This window comes from Panicum virgatum, chromosome 3N (genome assembly GCF_016808335.1).
Source record: "Panicum virgatum strain AP13 chromosome 3N, P.virgatum_v5, whole genome shotgun sequence".
In the NCBI taxonomy this organism is placed as follows: Eukaryota; Viridiplantae; Streptophyta; class Magnoliopsida; order Poales; family Poaceae; genus Panicum; species Panicum virgatum.
The window spans coordinates 65249178-65270201 of NC_053147.1; the positions used below are offsets into that span (position 1 = coordinate 65249178).

At 50.4% G+C, this 21024-nt stretch overlaps 1 protein-coding gene across 1 annotated transcript; it reads right to left on the reverse strand.

The window, feature by feature from the left end:
• Positions 1–385: 385 nt before the first annotated feature.
• LOC120666792 (chitin elicitor receptor kinase 1-like) lies at positions 386–6477 on the reverse strand. Its single transcript, XM_039946733.1, has 9 exons — positions 5242–6477; positions 3022–3212; positions 2776–2865; positions 2121–2214; positions 1879–2030; positions 1709–1806; positions 1464–1602; positions 940–1038; positions 386–817 (listed from the first exon to the last, which is right to left on the reverse strand). Exons 1-9 carry the CDS (start codon positions 6221–6223, stop codon positions 647–649), a joined length of 2016 nt encoding a protein of 671 aa, XP_039802667.1. The 5' UTR covers positions 6224–6477; the 3' UTR covers positions 386–646.
• Positions 6478–21024: the final 14547 nt, after the last annotated feature.

Sequence of the window (21024 nt, forward strand, 5' to 3'; positions counted from 1 at the left end):
GGCCTAGACAAAGTTTTGTAACAATAAACTTTCTAATCCGGTAAAGCCCTGCCAAACTCTTTGTTTTCCATAATCTCTTGGTCCTCCGAAAATTAGAAGCTTCTTTCACCTGAGATGTTATTTGGTTCGTGTTGATACGAAATTCAACCAAACTCACTTGAATGCGCTAGAACGCGTGGATCGTCAAAACGATCTTTACAAACAGGCTCTCTACACATCGACCGGTCTGACCGGTTCTTCAGCGAGCACCGTGCTGTCAGAGCTTGGATGACTAAAATTGCTCTGAAGTCGGCAGGCCACTCAGAGCACCTCCATAACACCATAGATACGCAAGAAGAATAGAAGACGAGGGTTGAAAAAGTTAGGGTTTGAGAGATAAAAGCGGTAAAAGATAAATTGTTTGATCGATTGGATGTCCTCTATCGGCCGTGACTCTTCTATATTTATAGGGAGGGGAGAGAGGAACAAACACGAGACAAAAACCTAGACCGACAGAAGAAATCACATGTGACTACCTACAGTGGTGCTCTGCTGAACATGCTGTCCTCCTTTCTGACGGGCGTAGAACGGCACAAACGAGCCCTAATGTACAATTACCAGGGGCAGGCAGGCTATACAGTATATTACAAGAGGGGGGCAGGGGCAGTCATCTCCCGGACATGAGGTTCACCAGGCCTTGGTTCTCCTGGTCCTGGATCGCGTTCATGTCCCAGAACTCGCTCGTGGATGACAGCGTCATCAGCGCGACGATGATGGATCTCATCGTCGGCCTCGTCTTGGGGTCTTCCTGCGTGCACGCTCTTGCCAGCATTGTCAACTGTGTGCAAGGCGAACCATGTGTTAGCCTCACATGTTTCACGAAACATAGGAAAGATGGTAGAGGCAATTCTGCAGCAGCATTACAATGCTCAGTCTGCGGGTTGGCTATAAGCCTCTAACCTTGAGAATGGAGTCGATGGGGTAATCCTCGCCTAGAGCCGGATCAATCAGTCTCTGGAGGCTTTCCTGCGGATCCGGTGTGCTGAGAGCCTCTTCAAACTGCAGTTTTTTCAGTATGGTGATCCGTGAACCATTGAGCAGGAAATCATTGAACTACAGCAAAGCATCCAAATAAAGCCTGTACTATAGCTTTGGAAGCCATAATGTTACCAGTATGCTTGCAATGGGAAAAGAAAAGGCACTCAATTTCTATTGCCAAAACATCTACAAACACATGACAACAAAAGAACTGCAAGATTAATTAAAACAAATCCTCAGTCGTGCAACTCAGACATAGCAGAAGATGAGAATGTTTTACACTAGGAACTAGGAAGTAACAACTACCTAAAAAGCATTGGAGCAGAAAGCAGTTTCTTTCCTGGTGGATAAACTGGCTAAGGCCTCTGGGTTTATAAAATGAGAATGGAAGCCAAAGAAACACGAGAAGCAGAACGTAAGAAGAGTTGATTTAGCAGGACAATTACCAGATAAACCAACCCCTTCACATCACTAGCAGACTCAGTTGATCTAACAATAGCTTCTTTGGCCGAAATAAGTTCATAAAGAACAACGCCAAAGGCAAAGACATCGACCTTAGGAGATACAACACCAAATTGAACATATCTGCAAACATCATAATCCATAGAAGTCAATTTTTATCACACATGGTGGAATTCTAAAGGTTTATACAAAACATATTCGACGGCATATAAGCGTTCAGGGCGCGTACTCTGGAGGCATGTAACCAAATGTACCAACAATTCCATGTGTGGGCGGCAGTGATGTATTGCCAACTTCTATAAGTTTTGTTAAACCAAAATCTGCAACCTGGATCATGGATATAATTATTACACGAATGTGGGTAAGACATCTAAAAGAAAATTCATTAACTATTCAAACCTTTGCACGGTAGTTCTTGTCTATCAAGATGTTTGCTGACTTGATATCCCGATGTATATATACTGGGACAGTATGTTCATGAATGTACTCAAGACATCCTGCTGAATCTAAGGCAATTTGAACCCTGGCAGCCCAAGACAGAGGTTGATAACCTATATGAACGTGTATGGTGGTTAATTTCTACAGGAAGTGTCAGAATAGGCACAGATAGCCAATCTAAGAGGCGAAACATAACACATTACCAGTTCCACGCAAATGCTGGCTTAAGTTTCCATTCTCGATATATTCATAGACAAGGAACAAAGAACTCTTAGTGCAATAACCAATCAAACGCACCTGTGTGACGAAAAATGTATACAATGGCAGCAAAAGAAAAATATATGGGTTAATCTGAACGGAGATAACAGTGAAACGACATGATTGTTCCAACCTACAGAAATTTTATACTACTTGACTGGAATACAAGATTTTTTTCAAAAAAAAGGCCCGACCCATATATTTCCACAACCTTGATTTAAGTGATGTGCCCAACCTTCCTGTACAAGGGTGATGCCATCCATTGCCAATAAGTAAATAACACAGAATCTCATCATAAAGTGATATTGAGAAATTTGAAGCAGAGTATTGCAATCCAAGCAATACAAACAAGTATACAAGTAATAAAAATTTACACTCAAATTATGTTTCTGTGTACTATTTGAAGTTGAAACTTCCCCTAAAAGGTTTCTTCAAACAGAAACTTCTCCAAACATAAATGAATGATGATTCATTATTTTATTGTTATAAGTAAATGAAACATATAGGAAGCCTAAAAGAAAAAAAAATCTACTATATAACATGCCACCTTAGCAAATAAGAATAATAATAATAATAGTAACAAACAGAGGATTCACTAACCAAATTCAGATGATGAACATGTGTCAAAACCTTTAACTCAGCAAGGAACTCACGACGAGCCTGCATATCCATTTTCTTTATGGCAGTTTTCTGGAGACACCCAAAGGCCAAAGTAAAACATTACAAATGATGAACAGAGTGTAATATTTGCATGTGCAAACCCCCATAGGAAGGTGATGTTTGCAAGTTTGTGAAATGCACTTTAATATGTTTAGTATCAATGCAACTATGAAAGTTTAAACTAACCTTGCCTCTGAGCTCAGCATAATAGACAACACCAAAACCACCTTGCCCAATTTTATGACTCATGCTAAATCCTTCTGTGGCATTGAAAAGTTCTTCATAAGAGAACTCTACTGATTTGTCAACAGTAATTCCTGGCATTCCTGAGGCACTATCAGCTTGACTGCTTGACAAGGCAACTTTACCCATGGATGCTGTAGCAGCAGGAGAAAAATAAATACTAGTAGTTCAGAAATTTGTTGAAGCTCCATTCCATTGTTATTATCAATATGAAGTACTGTAAAATAAAAAGGAAAATAAGGGGAAAGAGGAAGTAGTATTTAATGTGTTGATGCCAAAATTTTGCAAGGGTAATTTTGGAAGAATAAATGAAGCCAGTGAAGAGTCCTTGTGAAGGCTGATGGTCTGTTCAGTCAAGCCGTTAGAAAACTTGGTCAAGGCTGACGTAAGCATGGTCAAAGGCCCGGTCAAGGGACGACTCAGATGCAGGTGTGGATCAGATTGGAGACTGATGCCAGTACAAGATCCAAGCATATTACAATTCCTTTTGGAAAGTTTTGTGAATTTAGTTGATTTGGTTGTTTTCTTTCGGAACAAGTTAGTTGCGTCGTGATAGGCTAGAAGTTTTAGTTTGCAGAGTATAAATAGTAGACCTTAGGGCTTGTAAAAAGGACAACCAATCAATCAATACACTTTTTCCTCGGCTTCACGCCAAAACCCTAAAAGTAGGAGTATAGTAGTTTTCTGCAACTTCTTCGATGAATAAGACTGCATCGCTTTGATCTTGGGTCTGCTCGTAAGCATCGTCTTACCAGATTTGCTAAGCTTCAATTACGGGCGCATCGATGTAGTTTCATTTAGTTAATCTATCAAGTTATCCGATCTCTTTTATTTCGAACAAGGTTGCCATTGCTTCAATCTCTTGTTTTTTTTAGTTGAGTTCACAAGTTATCGAATTTGTTTTAATTGCTCATAAGGTTACACCATGCAATCTCTTATGCATAATCATTAGATTTCATAATTTATCTCATGATGATCATAGATCTATCGCCTTCTTCTAACCGTTTTCTTGCAGTATCTTAATAGCTGATAGTATTTGTGATCCTCGTCATATCATAAAATTGGTCAAATCTTGTACCTTGTTATAGCTAATCTTATCAGCTAATTCATTTAGTTTGGCATTGCTATTTCAGAATGTCTTGGTTAGGTTTGATATTTGAGTAGTGATGTTAGATTAAATCTTATTTGTCTTGTTCGATCTACTGTAATTTGAGTTATCAATTGGCTGTCTTAGCTGATTAGATATGCGAGCTAGATCTAAGTCTACTATAATTAGATCCGTCGGCAAATTTCACGTGATTTATCACCTGGTTGTTAATGTTTTCCTGGTTAGGTCCGATCTGACTAATGGTGACGATAATTTGAGTTTAATGAGTTAGATGTTTTTCTTTACAGCTAGATTTGCTTTTGGTTCTAGCTGTCATTCTTGAATCAGCTCTATAGTCGATGGTTCTTCTTATGTATTGGATGGTTTGGCCAATGCCTCATGTTTTTGAACTATTCGGAATCCCACTCAATGTGTTCCTTGTTATTTATTGATTAAATGCTAAATTCGACCGTCAACTATACTAATTAAATACTCTTCACCAAAGGGCTTCCTTCGACTGTCTTTGTGGAGTTTCCTTCCAATCTGAACATCTAAGGCATCGACGAACAGACTACAGGGGTGTGTTAGCATGTGTGTATATGGGCCGGCCTCTAGCCGTGGTCTGTAGCTGTGCCGGCCTCTCCGGCTGTGCGCCTCCCTCCATGGGACAGTAGATTGTAATGGATTATGCAAGGAACTCCTCAAATTGATATTGTTTCTACAAACTAAACGCTTGGGCTTCCTTGCCTATATATATGTACAAGAGCGCCTCTCCATAATCAATCTATTATTTTCCGAGCTATGTTCGCTTTCAAACATTATTTACCCAACAAGATTTTCAGGTTTCTAGACACACAATAAAATGGCTTCACAGGGTAATCATCGGAGCATCAAAAGGGTCAGAACCTTAACCTACCAAAAACCAACATTTATGGTTGTAGGCTTCCGATATGACAAAAAGGAAAATATTAACTTGCAACTGTGGAATGTGGCTTACAAATGATTTTCCATGGAAGACGTTTAATTTCTGTTGCAGGGTAAATACGCGTAGAAAGAGAGGTCCACAATATCATTACCAAGTTGGGTAGAATCTTCGGATGATGGAAGAAGGGAAGCCTTCTTCGCCTTTCTTCGCCTATAGACCATGATGTACAAAAAGATACCCAGTAGCAGTGCAGTAACACCACCAACAACGCCTCCAACTATAGGTCCTCCAACTTTCCTGGTGCGGCTGACGGTGCACCCCTCGCCGGCGACGAACTCGTCGCCGACCATCCCGTCGCGGCACGCGCACCGGTGCCCCCACGCCCCGTCCGGCGTCACGACGTCGCGGCACGTCGCGTTCGCCGCGCACCGGCCGGCGGTGGCGTTGTTGCACATCCCGTCGAGCCACCAGCCAAGCTCCGCCACGCCGAACTCCACCGACGGCACCCCCTGCGGCGTGTCCCCGTACAACGCCGCCGTCAGCACGTCCTGGCACCCGGCGGCCTCCACCTTCTCCCACCGCATGAACTGGCCCTCGCCCCGCGCCGCCGCGGCGCTGCCCGGGTCCGGCAGCGCCGGGGTCACGCACGTCCAGGCCGTGGCGTTCCGCCCGCCGCCGCCGCCGCCGCACCCCGCCGTGCTGAGCAGCTTCGCCATGAGGTCCGACGGGACGGTGCAGCTGGAGGCGGCCGCCAGCGCGCCGCAGCCGCCGCCGACGAGGAAGATCCCCGTGCGGGAAGAGACGCCGTAGCCGGCGCCGCTGAGCGACGCCCTCGTCTCGGCGACGGTGCGGCCGCAGGAGGTCGCGACGGAGACGACCAAGGTGGAGTAGTTGGGGTTGAAGGACAGTATCGGGTACGGCGGCGCGGCGCCGCGCGGGAGGAGCGGCGCGCCGGCGGTCTGGTTGAAGGCCAGGATGATGGGGCAGTCGCCGGAGAAGCCGAAGGGGTAGGGGACGACCGTGCCGCCGCGCCGACGGTCGCACCCGCCTCCCCCGCCGGCGGCGGCGCCGGCGCCGGCGAAGAAGGTTGCATGGGGGATCGATAGGAACAGGAGAAGGAGAAGGAGGGACATGTAGGCAGGCAGCCAGCTCACTCTGCTGGTCTCCCCTCTTTCCTTGGAGTACCTTGGATGATGGCTTGCGGCTTAGCTAGTGGTCGCCTAGTATTGGAAAGCTGGGACATGCCAATGGAGAGGAGAGAGTCGGAGACGATGGCCGCGTGCTGTGGGCGCAATAGGGCCAGGGAGAGGAAGAGGGAGAAGAAGATGGATCATTGGCAGGTAATAAGCTTGATTGATCAGTCAATAAGAGTATATGGTCAGGTCAAGAAAACACATTCTGAAAAAAATATATTTTTTCTCCTTCCGTGATGATGATTCCCCGAATTGTTTTTGCTGCTCTTTTGACTCACTGCAGAGTGCAGACCCGTGAATTGAGAATCCCTCGCAGTTGCAGACCTGGCCTTCCCTGGGGCGTATAATCTGGGCTGTTACGGGTGTGTTGATCAGTGGCTCGTGGCGGGCTGGCGGCTATCGAGCAGCACTAGCAGCCTCACTGAAGTATTCAAACCCTTCTTTTTAGGCCAGACAATCCTTCTCCAGACCCCGCACAGTGCGGGAAGCCTACGGCACTGGGTACGCACTTGTCTGTTGCAGAGGAGACCATCGACCACGCCACCACCCTTGTTCGCCTACGGACACGGCAAGCCGTGACCCCGCATCCGCATGGCCATGACCACCCGCACGCGTACAAGCATGGCCACGAGGTTATCCTCGCCACGGCCGTTGCTTGTGCAGCAGCAAAAGCTGGAGCCTTGAATCCACGGCCATCGCCCCCGCGCTCTCGCCGTGGGCGAGCACGCCACCACTTGGCCATGCCGAGCACCGTGGCCTTGCCGCCCCTGCTCCGCTGCGATGCAGTGGAAGCCGAGCCTCGTTCGCCCCTCCACCCCGTCGTGCTGCCGGCCAGAACGCCGATGAACCGTCCGTAGACAGCCATAGGACCACCTTGTCCCAGCGTTTTTGTGCAGGGACCCCGCCGTCGCCCTCGTTCCTCGTTGCAGCCAGACACCGCCGCGGTCCGGCCTTGCCGGCGTTCCGCGAGCGTCACGTCGCGGCCACGGCCTTGCCATGCGCCCGCGCGTGCGCTCCGTCTTCCCAGAGCCCAAAGGTCGAACCTTTGCTCGTGCATAGCCGCACACACCACCGCGCCGGCCCAGAACTGAACGGCCGCCGCGCCATGGCCACGCCTTGGCTTGCGGACGCACACACATGTGCACTGCCCCGGCCGAAGGCCAGGCCCCTTTGGCCCGTGCTGCTCACAAGCACCTCACGGCCGTTGAACCCAACCTCGCCAAGGCTGCCTGTCGCGTGCACTCGTGCACTGGCCAAGACAGGGCCTTTCTGCTCCCTTCGCACACGGACGCACGTCTCTCAGCTAGAAGGTCGGACCTTGCCCTCTGAACCTGCGAGCTCCGCCGCTGTGCCGCGTCACCGTCGTGTTCTGGGGTCGCCTTGGCACGGTGATCATGTTGCTCAGCCACGCCGCTCCACCTTGTTGCTGTCTCGCCATCGCCGCGGCCCTGGAACGCCAGGGAACCGCGAGCACATGTGCCTGCACACGAGCTTGCCGCGGACACGTCCACCGCGCGCTCCACACACATGCCCAGCCGGCCACGAGCTGCAGCTTGCCACGGCCGCGACCTCCATCCGCTTGCACGATGCTGCCTAATTGCTGCCTTTGGCTTAGCCTTGCTTGCTTGCCTCGGACTAGCCACGGCCCGGCCAACGAGAGATGCACCTCACGAACGTGTAAGCCTTCTGGTTGTCTTTTCAAATCCTTTAACCAAGCCAAAGCCAATCTGTGTGCACTTGCTAGTGCATAGCCAAGGCAAGCACGTTTGGCTTCTAAAGAGCTACAGCACCATGCAAGCCTCCTCCACGTTGTAGCTCGAGCACACGTTTTGCCATGTGCACGTTAGTCTAAGCTGGACTTTAACCTTGCTTGTGTTTTGCTTGCCGTGGCCTGCCTTGCCAAGCGCACGCGCGCACCGTTCCACCATGCCGCCCTAGCCACCAGCGTTCCGCCGCGCCGAGCCCCGTTGGAGCCTGCCCAGCCCCGCCTGGCGGCCGTTCTGCCGGCCTTGGTCACGCGCCACACCTTGCACATGCACGCGCCCACGCCCGAGCCCTTTGGCACGCACGCGCACAGGAGCCTTGGCCCGACCTTGACGCCTTACCACCTCGCCACCGCCGGCGTCCGGCGTCGCCACCACTTGGTGTCCACGCCGCCGCGAGCCCGTACCCGGCCTCACCTCGCTGCCGACCCAGCCGCCTGACCCAGCCGAGCCCGAGCGCCGCCGGCCGTGTCGCGGTTTCCCGCACACGCGCACGTCGCTGCCCGCGCCGCCGTCCTGCCTCAACCTGCCTTGCCCTGGCCGCCGTCGCCATCGCCATTAGGAGGTCGAGCCACCGCCGGACCAAGCCGTCAGAGGGAGGAGCCGCCGACCCGCGGGCCTGAGCTGTCAGCCGGTGAAGGATGAAGAAAAGAAAGAAGAGAAGAGAAGAAGGAGAAGTTGGGCCGCCAGTGAGCCGGCCTGCCAAGTCCGCAAGCCGACCCACGAAGCCGACGTCCTGAGCCGGCCTGCTGAGCTGCGAACCCAGCAGCCCAATTCGCCAAGCCGGCCTGTTGAACCCGAGCCGAACCAAGTCGAGCTAAGTAGGCTGCCGAGCGGCCCAATCCCAGTTTGAGCCTGTAGACCGCCAGCCTTTCTTCTTTTTTTTTTTGGTTAAACCTGACACGCGGGACCCACTGGTCAGTGACCCAGTGCCGCTAACATGTGGAACCCACCTGGACGCGGACCCAGTTTGACATGTTGACTCGGTCAATGTTGACCAGGTCAACGATGACATCATCAAAGGCCATGATGACGTCAACATTTGGCGGACCCCATGCTGACGTCAGCAGGACACGTGGCACTCCCCGGTGCTGCCACGTGTCAGCCTGAGTGTTTTTCTTTTTCCGAAAACCTTTTATTAATTCTAGAAATTGTTTTAAGCTTTGGAAATTCATAATAAATCAACCAGAGCTCCGAAAATTATGAAACCAGTTTCATAATTCTTCTAAAATCATGATCTACGTGTTAGAATAGGTTTTGTTGTGAGTTGAATTTTATTTGGATAGTTTTGTGCATTATTGCACTTTGGCCCCTGTAGTAATTCGTAATTACGGATAGGTCCTGCTGCTGAAGAGAAGATCGACGCCCCGGACGCCCAGAAGACCCAGGAGGATGTCCCGGACTACAAGAAGACCCTGAGGACCCCGGATGACTACGAAGAGCTGCCAGGTTCACGCCCATCTTTGACTTGAATACCTATTAGGCATTGTTTGCTAGAATTGCTATTGCTTTACTTGTGTGTGTGAGATAAGCCTGCATGGCCTACTTATACCATATTCCTTGCATCCCTATACCTTGATTGATTATTGGATGCTTTGGCTACTATGAGAGTGATTGGGTATGGGATTCCATGATATGATAGTCTTGGCATGCATGAGATCTACTTTGTGAGGAGCCAGAGATAGGGCTTTTAGCGGGGGCAAGCGACTTGCCGGGGATGTGTAGTGGGCACATCCTGAGGAGCACCTGTGGCGGGTGCGGGATGAGGAGGGGTGTACCTGTGTGGTTGCCCAAGGAGAGGCGATACCTGTTATGGGTGCCTTTGGCGGACCTTTGTGGAGGACTGCGCGAGATGTTTGCCCCGGCAATATAGTTCGAGATAGTGCCCCTAGTGACGGAACTATGTCAAACGTGCACACCACTTACCCCCGTATGGGCAGGGGTTCCAGCCATTTCTAGCTGTGCGGTACCAGACTGTGGCTGTGTTTAAGGAGAGGGTAGGCCGAGCACGCCCATGGGAATTCGGGGTGCGTCGGGCCTGATCGGGTGGTCCGACCCTAGTCTCCAGGAGAGGGTAGACCGCGCATGCCCAAATCGGGGTGCGTGGGCCCGGTCGGGTTCTCCGACCCCAGTCTCCGAGATTCTCGAAGCCATGACCAAGTTAGAGATCCACAGCCCCGGAACATTCCTTGCGGCGAATGTATCCCACCCCGAGAATGCAGGATGGTACTGTCATGGTTAGGGAGTTATGGTTGTAGGCTGTGTCTCAGTTGGGTCGCTCCTGGCTTGCAGCCCGAGAGGGTACAGGTGTACAACCCCTGCAGGGTGAAAACTATATGTATAGCCGCGTACTCGGTCATGTACATCTCTTGATCCGGTTGCACTTTCATAGAGTAGTGAACCCCAGTACTTCTACCTTCCTCTATACCACTTTCCCCTGTGGAGTCAGATGAGGTGCAGGGAGAGGGAGTTTCTTGCACCAATCTAGGATGGGTGAGAGACATGATTATGGATGGTGACGTAAACCTATCCCATCCTTGGGGATAGTTTGGCAAGATGCAGGATCCGATCAGGAGTTCGATGCCAACAACGACGGATGGTACGATTGAAGCTTAGAAGCCTGTGCTACGCTCAAGTGCTGCCTGTGGAGATGAAGTTCGAGTTGAAGGATGGCCTGAAGACCAGCTACCGCTACCGTTTTCTGATTGTTCCAGTTAGCCCAATGGGCTTGTAATAAAAGTTTCGTAGTGCAAACCCTCTGGATATTGTAATAATTAAATCTATGTTTGAATCTTTTAAGTGAGTATGAACTGATTTACTGTCTAAAATGAGTTCTGTATGTGATAGCTACTGATCAAGGGACTATCACGACGATACAGGGATTCGGTTTGTCCGTCCGGAAACTCGGGTCGTTTCAGTGTTAGGGAACAGTGATTCATGCTGATCTTCATGCATGGGCAACTAAATAAAGTCTATTTGCAAAACCTCTTTAGGGATGAGTGTAACCTTTCGTGACGAATCTAATGAAAGTAATTAATTGTTAATTTGCTACAGTGATGTTACAGTGACCATCCTCTAATCGTGTGGTCAAAGGCCTCAATAGATTCGTCTCGCAAAGTAGCGCAGGGGTTGTGGAGTTAGTTTTGCAAACTACTTTTATTTAATACCTCTAATGAATGGTCAAAATTGCTACAGGGCCATCTGGATCATTGGCAGGGAATAAGCTTTGATTGATCAGTCAATCAGAGAGTATGTATATATGGTCAGGTCAAGAAACACATCTTAAAAAGTATTTTTTTTCTTCCGTGATTATGATTCCCCGAATTGTTTTTTGCTGCTCTTTTGACTGACCGGAGACCCTTGAATTGAGAATCCCTCGCAGTTGCAATCTTGTAGACCTGGGGCGGGATCGCGGATTCCACTTGCAAGCGCGAGGGTTTGTTGCCATACTGGCGCTCGATTACCGATGTCCGCCTAGCTCGCACGTCACATGTGGATGCCCACCTGATGCTTATCTTAATTTTTCCGTTTTCTTTCTCCACGTGAACGCAAAAGCAGAACATCCATCCAGCCCAAGCGGTGCTGCTGTACGGAAGTAGCAACCATATGCGGTAACCTCGATAACCAGAGCGTGGGTTTGGGCACGCTTTTTTTTTATTAGATTTTTTGTGCTTAATATTTTTACTTTGTAACTTCTTCTCGTAAATATTTGTGAACAACTTATGAACATAAATTTTGTTTTCTTACCATGTGTGCATACAATCTATACATTTTTTGTATAACTTATGAACAAGAATCTATGTGGATAATTTCTTTTCTTTTCTTATTAGATTTTTTGTGCTTAATATTTTTACTTTGTAACTTTTCTCGTAAATATTTGTGAACAACTTATGAACATAATTTTTGTTTTCATACAATGTGTGCATATAATTTATATTTTTTTGTATAACTTATGAACAAGAATCTGTGTGCATAATTTTTGTAGGGCATGTATGCACATAATTTTTGTATCATACAGTTTATGCAAATATTTTCATGATTTCATGCATAACTTATGAATATAATATTTATACATAAATATATTTTTTTTCTTATAGTTTTTAATAATAATGTACATAGTTTTTCATATATAATTTATGCTGACATCGTTTGGTTTTATATTTTGTTTCACATAAATTCTTTTTGTTCAGAATAATAAAAGAGAATGGGGATCACGGACTAACGGTGTGCATGTGGGTGAACAGTGTATTTGGATTGCGCAGGCCCTTGGAGTCGGCCGGAAAGACATGCAGCACAGTGGGAATGTGAGGACTACGGACATAGGAGCCGGTAATGATGGATTTTGTGTGATCGATTGCTAGAAGCTATCCTAGCGCGCGTGAATTAGAATGCCCGGGTGTGATCTGGGCTGTTACGGGTGTGTTGATCAGGGGCTCGTGGCGGGCTGGCGGCTAGCCAGCACTAGCAGCCTCACTGAAGTATTCAAACCCTTTTTTTAGAGCAGGTTTAATGGTTTCGCTAGCTCGTCGGGGTCTCGTGGTCCAGCGTACACGAGCTGCTGAGTTGGTGCTGGCGGGCTCCACATTCTTTAATGCTCAACGCATGACGTGCACGAATGGAAGGAGAGAGATCAATCCAATTAATGCTTTCGCCCGCTCTCGCCGGCGTCTCACGAATTGCCTGTTTTCTTCTCTCTCATCGTTTCTCTGTCCGCCAGCTAGGAAAATCATGACGTGTGCATGCATTTCGCCCGCTGATGTGGCTTCATTATACTTGCTCTATAGGTCATGGCTTGCATCCTCCTAAGTCCTGACTGCGGTCATCGAGGGAGGATAATCACACATTCTGAAAATGTTTATGTGTCGGGGATTGTTCGGGTGGCTGTGACGTCTGTAACCTCTGACCCTCTGACAGCCCACTGCGTATCCATCAAATTCATAAAACGAATTCGTATAATAGCACTTCACATACTTTTTCCTTTTCTTTTACTTCTTGCTTCACATTTCTTCAAATGAAAACATACCAAATTACCCCTATTGGTTAGAGAGCCTCCCTTTCATCGTTTCATCAAGATTTTTTTTTCAAACGAACCGGCAGAAGAGCTGCCTGCTATATTAAAAAGAAGAGTGCCCGACGGGCGAGTACAACAGAGGAAGCACCATACAAAGCTCAAGGCACGGATCGTCGGAAAAAGGAGATCGGCCGGCATGAACGAAAAGCAACAGAAAGAAGAGCGAAAGAAATAAAGAAAGAAAACCGAGGTTCGACTAAGCCCGAAGCGCCGACAAACGCTTGGCTCCCGCCGCCATCCAACAACTCGCATGGTCTTTAATCTTGGAGATCAGAGCAGGGCATGCCGTTTCCTTGTGCTTGAAAATCCGAGCATTGCGTTCTAACCAAATCTCCCAAATGACCAATATGATGAGGGTTCGAAGACCCTGTCGTTTGAAGGCCGCCGCTCGATCATGGTCCACCACTCCTCCACCGATTGAAAAGGTTGTCATGCTGTCGGATGTAGTCCTTCTACCATAGCCCAAGTGCTGATGGCGCCCCAAATTCGCTTCACAAAGTGACACTCTGCAAAGAGGTGGATCCCAGTTTCTTCTGTTGTACGGCATAACACACACCTGTTGTTGTGCGGCCACCCCTTTGCTCTTAGGCGATCAGCAGTCCAATTTTTTTTGGATGGCTAGCCAGCTAAACACTTTGCACTTCGGCGGCGCCCAGACCTTCTAGATGAGTTTTTCGAAGTTGGTGGAGGTCGAGCCTATGAATTGTGCGTCGTAGGCTGACTTTGTTTTAAACATACCATCTGCAGTGAGTTTCATCAAGATTGAACCGTGGAACAACAGATTTTACCATGCTATAAATGTGTTGTAGCATTCGTCATCTGATAACTCGTTGCCATGTGGGCGGTTGGTAGCCATCTGGTTGTTTTAGATTCTGCAATGGTTTACGTTGTCCGTGACAATTCATTATGTTAAATTGGTTTGGTTAACACGTAATTGAAATATATATTATAGATCTAAAGAAAAGCATCAACCAAAAGATAAATAAAATGAAAAATCAATCGTTAAACCTTCCAATAAATAGAGTCTTATTCGTATACATCATATAAGAAATATAATTTTAGTATATCATACTACCACACTAGCACATATCTTTTGGTTAATTCAGTTAAACTGGTTAACACCGTAAAAGCTGAATAAATCATCTAAACTAATCACCGATAAACATATTAGATTTTTCCGTCACATACCACACTATAGCATATATAAATTTTAGTTCATTGGGCTCTAGCTTATTGGGAGGTAAAGGAGTTATAGTGCCTGGGAATCAGTCGACAAATACGAAGGGCAAGATTGTCTTTTGCTTATGGTAAAATCATGAGAAACAAATTAAAACAGAGGGAAAATGTGGACTGGCTAGCGAGCTGCCTGGCAGGTCACCAACCAAACATGCCCGGCCATGCGGAAAAAAATTGGATGGGGACCGTCCGCAAACCGCCGATTGTGCGGACCCTCTCCTGATGGCCGACGCGTGGCTACTCCAGCGATCCAACGCCCGCTGCTCACTCGGCTCCCACACGGACGATTCATCCCCTCAGCGCTCGGCTTGCAGGTTCTCGGCTGGCTTCGCTACAGCCGAGGAGGGTCGCAGCGCTCGTACTGGGCAAAAACGCATCTAATGGTCGATCTTGCTCGCACGCCGGTGACAGTTCCGGCGGCACGCCGCTGACGCACCTGCTCGATCCTCTTCGCCATAGCCCACCACATCTAGGACGAACCACTACATCAAGGCCGAAGCCTTCGCGTGGACGACGCAGACGACGGCCATGATCTTGAGAGCAATTTAAGTCAGAAAGAGAACCCAAGAAATTGAAGAGAACCCAGCTCTGTTCTTCAATATCGATCCATCGCGCTCTTCTAGACTTCTATGCCATCCATGCCCAGCCATATATTGTTCGAAAAAACTAGCTAGCTAGCTGATCGGAGCGTGGTTCTGTTTTTTTTAAGGTTAAAGCAGGAGCACTGCTATTTTATTTAAGGAGAAGAAGCATGCAGGTTCAGTACAAGACCGATATTACAAAAAACGAAGGAAACTCAACCCACAGAAACACCGAAGTTAGTAAACCAAGTAAAACACTAATCATGGTTGAAAGTGAGCTCAGGCCCACCGCAAGCAAGCCTTCTAACCGCGACCTCTGCCTTGATCTCTTGCATGACTCGCACTGCATCTGAGTTTACATGTTCAAAGATGCGTCGATTCCTCTCCTTCCAAAGATTCCAAGCAGTGTACATGAGGAGTGCTGCCTTGACCTGTCTTTGCTTTTTCGGTAGACCTGCTAACTCGTTTTGCCACCAATTAGCTACCAAAACATTTGTAGACGGCATTGTGATAAAGCCCAACGTCCACTGTGACATCTTGTGCCAAACCTCCTTCGCAAAGCAGCAGTTCAAAATAAGATGATCAGCCACTTCAGGCTCCTGACTGCAAAGCTGATACACCGGTTCGCAAGGCCATTGACGTTTGAGTAGGTTGTCCGCAGTTAGTAGCTTGGATTGCACGAGCAGCCAAGTGAAGAACTTGTGTTTCCCTTCCGATTCCGCTTGCCAGATGTGAGAGCTGATGAACTGTCCATGAGACCCCGCAAACTGAATATTGTAAGCCGATTTGGCCGAGATTCTGCTTGCCAGATGTGAGAGCTGGTGAACTGTCCATGAGACCCGCAAACTGAATATTGTAAGCCGATTTGGCCGAGTAGTCGCCATGGGCTGTCCATTTCCAACGGATGGAGTCAGGCTGATCAGTCAACTGAATCGCCTGCACTGCGTCCCAAAGGTTTACAAAACAAGCCATCTCCTGCACACTTTGCATCCGCCAAAGGCCCCGCGTCCAATTCTGATTCACCAGCTCCTCCTTGACTGTATGGTTCTTCCTCCAAGCCAGCTTGAACAAGTTTGGGTAGATGTCCATGGGGGCCAAACCATCAAGCCAGGCGAACTGCCAGAAGGAAGCCGTTGCACCGTCCCCTAAAATGACCACCGTGCTCGCTCGAAACAATTGGCGATCGACTGCATTTACCAGAGGATCTGTCCCAACCCATGGTCGCTCCGCTCCGTCCATTGGAACCACAGCCAGCGCAAACGCGTCCGGTTCTGTTTGGATAGGAGAATCGTGTGTAGAGCTAGTAGGCTAGCCGCGTCCAGTGGTGGATGTCGAAGAGCCCTGCGATCTTCCACGCCGTCTTAGCCTCCCGTCGAGTTGTCCACCCCTGGACCGTCATCACCACGCAGTCCCGGATCGGAGTCCGGCTTCCACGGCGACGCTTCGGGCCCTGGGCAGGATGAGGATGCAGAGCTTGGCGACCATGGTGCCGTCGAAGGATAGCCGGACATCTAAGCTCGAGATCGAATTCCGGCGGAGCACGCTTCGACTTTGCGAGCCAGTTGTACTGCAGCCTGGGAGCTTGCAAGCCGAGCGCTATGGGGATGAATCGTCCGTGTGGGAGCCGAGTGAGCAGTGGGCGTCGGATCACTGGAGTAGCCACGCGTCGGCCATCGGGAGAGGGTCAGCACAATCGGCGGTTTGCGGACGGTCCCCATCCAATTTTTTTTCCGGCCATGCATGCCACTTAATCCACAGGCTCCGGCTAGCCCGCCGTGTTTCTTCTACTGCCCGATGGCTGCGCTACCGCCAGCCATGGCCGCCATCCAAGAGCTGGGACGCGCGGCGTCCGATGATCCGGTCCTGTCCGGTCCGTTCGCGCTCCGAGGTTGCGGCCGGCCTGCGAGGTCCGTGTCCGATCGGACACGCGTCACACTCACTGCTGGATGCTCTCGCTGCTTTGGATCGGAGATCAGACGTACACGTACCGGCCGGCCAGTCACTCGACGCTGCTGGAGACAGAGGCGGAGCTGTCAGTCCATGGGCTCCGGCCCCACTTGCCACGCAATTTTTTTTTTGTAGTTATCAAACGCTGCAGTCCATCCAAGTCAAGTCAAGTATCTACCGACAGGGAACAATTCATGCTTCAGTCAGAGTACCAGATTAGGGAAATACGGGTTGCTTACATTGGTTCGGGTTGAAGGGGAAACATTAGGAGGAGGGTCTCCGTCTGCCATTAGGGCCGGCGTGACTGTAGCGTGAGCCAGGAGGCCGGTGTCGAGTCGGCAATCGGCGTTGTCGTTGCGCACTTGCGCTGTGCCCTGCGTGTCACGCGCACTCATCTCGTCAGAGCTGCAGGGCGGATGGTGGCATGGCGGTTGCCGTCGAATCGTCACGTGATGAGATTGCTTATGCTCTCCGCACTGGGGCGCCCTACCCCGCGCTATCCGTTTAGCGTTGCTTTTAGCGCGAAAATTTGCTGCAGCGGGCCGCGCTACCCCGCGTGCTAACGTTGCGGACGGGACTCCCGCGCGCCAAAGCTAGCGCGGTAGCGACCGTCCGCAACGCGGCGACGTGGCGTGGGCCCGCCACCGGCCGTTGCCCCCGGTCGTCCTCCCGCGCTTGCCGCCGCAGCGCTCCGCCGGATCCACGCGCCGGCCGGAGCCCGCTCGAGCGGAGGGAGCCGAGGCCGCGGCCGCGGTGGCCCGCCCCTGCTCGCCGCGCTCGAGGCCGCCCGTGGAGCCGAGCTCGAGGCCGCGGCGGCGAGACCGTCCACGCTGCCCACCCGCGCGCCGCCATCCCAAGCCCTCGCTGGCCGCCGAGATCCAGCCATGGCCGCCGCCCCAATGGCCCCCCCGAAGGCCTCCGCCGCTGGCGCCATGGGGGCGGTGCCCCCGAGCTCGATTTGGGCCTCGAATCGGCCGATTCGAGGCGCCGTGAAGCTTCAAGATGAGTGGCTCCGCCGGCGGGGAGGAGGGGGCTCGCCGGCGGCCCCGCTGTGCCGCGCGAGCAGGGGAGGGGGGAGGAGGCCGGTCGTGCCGCGCGCCGCCATCCCCGCGCGAGCTCCGGAGGGGAGGGCCGCGCGCCGCCATCCCCGCGCGAGCTCCGGAGGGGAGGGCCCCTGCACCTCCGCGGCAGCTCCGGAGGGGAGGGCCGCGCGCGGGGGACCGGAGCCGAGCCGGGCCACTCCTCCCCCTCCGCCGAGGGAGCCGTCCCGCGCACCGGAGCTGAGGGGGCGGAGGGGGAGGAGTGGCTTCGGCGACGGGGGCGCTGCGCCTCGCCTCGCCTCCGGGTCCATGGCGGCCCTCCCTTGCCTCCGAGTCCATGCCGGCGCGGATCTACACCGCCACCGCCCGCGCACGGGTCGCCCTCTGCCCCCGCCGCTCTTGCAAGCCTTCACTGCCGCGGACAGGGCCCAGCACGCGCTCCTCTGCCGCCGCCACGCCCCCGTGCCCTGCGCGCCGCGGAGCTCCAGGAGGCATGCCAGGGAGGGGGAAGGAGGAGGGGGAGGTGGCCGGTGGCCGGCGCGCAGGGGCCGGGGCGGGGAATGACGAAGCCGCTACGTGCATGCCAGTGAGGCGGCGGCCGGGGGCCGCGGCCGAGACCCCCCCGCTGCCTTGCATGCGCGCCGGGGAGGAAGGTCGGAGGAGGGCCACCGGTGTTCGTGGGCGACGGCGCCGGGGAGCAGAGCTGCAGAGGAAGGGTGGGAGGCGCCGTGGAGAGGAGGGACGCCGCGCGGCAGGGGAGCAGGGAAGGGGAGAATAAAAGAGAAAAAAAAGAAAAGGAAAAGAAAATGAGATGTTAGGTGGAGATGGTTGAATAAAATATGTGATAGTTGTGATAGAGTAGAGATATAGAGAATGAACGAGCGCAGCGAAACTGAATATAGAGAGGAGAATCTCGATGACTAGGCAGGAATATTCTTTTTGGAGAGTGAATTTAGAGAGTGACGAGTGCTGAGAGCCTTAGGGCGGAGGAAATCAAACGTCGCACATAGGGAATCAGACATTCGGGCTGTGCTACCTCCTAGGCTCTCTCGCAGGCCGGCAAGCCCATGCATACTAGTGCATACTTAATTTTTTTTTGGGTGGGGGTGGCCCCCCCCGTTCTGCTTGTATACCACATGCTTGATCAACTCCTCTGGCTAGCTCCAACTCTAGCTCCACCACGACCTCCGCGCCCTCGTCCGCCGTGCAACACTCCGCCACGTGCCTGTAACAGAACCACCTAAATTAAATCAGCTTAAATACGCTAACTATCATCTTAAGTATTAATTAAATCATTGCGCACTTAAAACGGTATAATCCGGCAGCCTGTTGGGTTAAGGATCGAAAACACCAGAAGTCTCGCACGAAGGCGAGCACAGATGATTACATGCAAACATAAGTTTTTCAAATTTAAATTACAAACAGAGCTTAACAAAATGAATTTATGGAAAACATCTGAGTTCAAAATGCAGCGGAGTTAAAATAGAAGTTCAATTTGAAAACCACGATACTACAAAGACGGAAGGATGTCACATCGAGCCCACCGATGTGAATCCTAGTCAGCTCCAACCAGCAGCAGCTACACTTGAAAATAGGGTAACAACAAACCCTGAGTATACTAATACTCAGCAAGACCTAGCCGACTAGTGGTATATACTTAGCCGACTCCTAGACATACAAAGCTGTTTGGCTCTGGAGTTATTTTGCTAAAAAACTACTAATAGTGTATCCTTACTTTCAGTATTTTAGCTCAAGTTTATTATACAAATACCGACTAGGTTTGCCTGAACATCTAGAGCACGCATGGTTGATCGCATTATCTTTTCAGAATTTCACAGCCATACCTCATATTCTCAACTTTCCATTCCCAAATTCCATCATTTACTACGATGTGACAGAGAGATCAAGGTTCTAATATCCGCGAGTCACGGCGAATCGATCCGATTTAACCTTGCAAGGTGGACCTAACCAACACGACACATGTAAGCCCCGTCGGGCCACACGCATCAACTTTCCATCCATTTCATATCCATAACCAATTCATCTCCGCCCGGTCTCCATTTTTCCTTTTTTTCTCAATGATTCATTCTCCAGTAACTTTCCATAAGTAACAAGACCTATAGCTCGCGAGTGACAGGAATCACTCGACTTCTACCAGGTCCATATTTAGCAAAGCATTTCTAACGAGCCTGTATACTAGTAGAGACTCATAGGTACCTAGGAGAAACATGCATACTAGAGTTTCATTCAACTCCTAAAAAACTTAATGCACAATACTTAACTAATAACATTGAATACTGAAAATATAGGTTATGCTCCGGGGCTTGCCTTGCAGGTTAGCAGGGTTAGTGAGTACTCCTAAAGCTTGATCAACGGCTTCTCCTGGCTGCGGTTCTCCTGCAGAAGGCTCCTTGACCGGCTCAGCAATCAGCTCATAGGTGACTTCGGTTTCAGCGTCTACACAAATAAAAATATGCCATGCATGAAACTCATGAAAAGATGCAATGCAATGCAGTACCCGCAACTAGAATTATAGACAAAACCGATAAACAACACTCTCAAAACTACGGTCCAAAGGAATGGTGTAGTGCTGAGATGGGGTTTCGGCTGCTAATTCCTTTTAGCCTGAAGTGTCTCCATCAAAGATGACTGGAGTTGCCCTTGCTCAAATCAAGCTCAACTCTGAGGTAGATAATAAGTGTTCTAAACCTCAGCGGCGATTAAACAAGCCTAAGCAAAACCACCTAGCAAAAGGGTGTGAACTACCCATTACAAGAGTCTAACAGATAGAATATGAAATTACGAAGCTATTGCAATTGGTTTTGCATTTGTAGGATTTTTCTAAGAATTTCTATGAATTTTGGGAGATCAGCACACTAAAAAGAACAGTAGACCGGTTCAACCGGTTCACCACACCGGTCTAACCGGTCAAGACCGGTTCAACCGGCCACCGCAAGCGCTTAGACCGCTCACTGCGAGCGGCGCCCGCCAGAGCAGAGCACCGCTCGGCGTGGCACTCCAGCGGCGGCGTTCCCGCCGGCGTGGAGCGGGGCAGCGGCCAAGAAGGGCTGGAACGGGTCCAGTAAGGGTGGGCGGCCCTCGT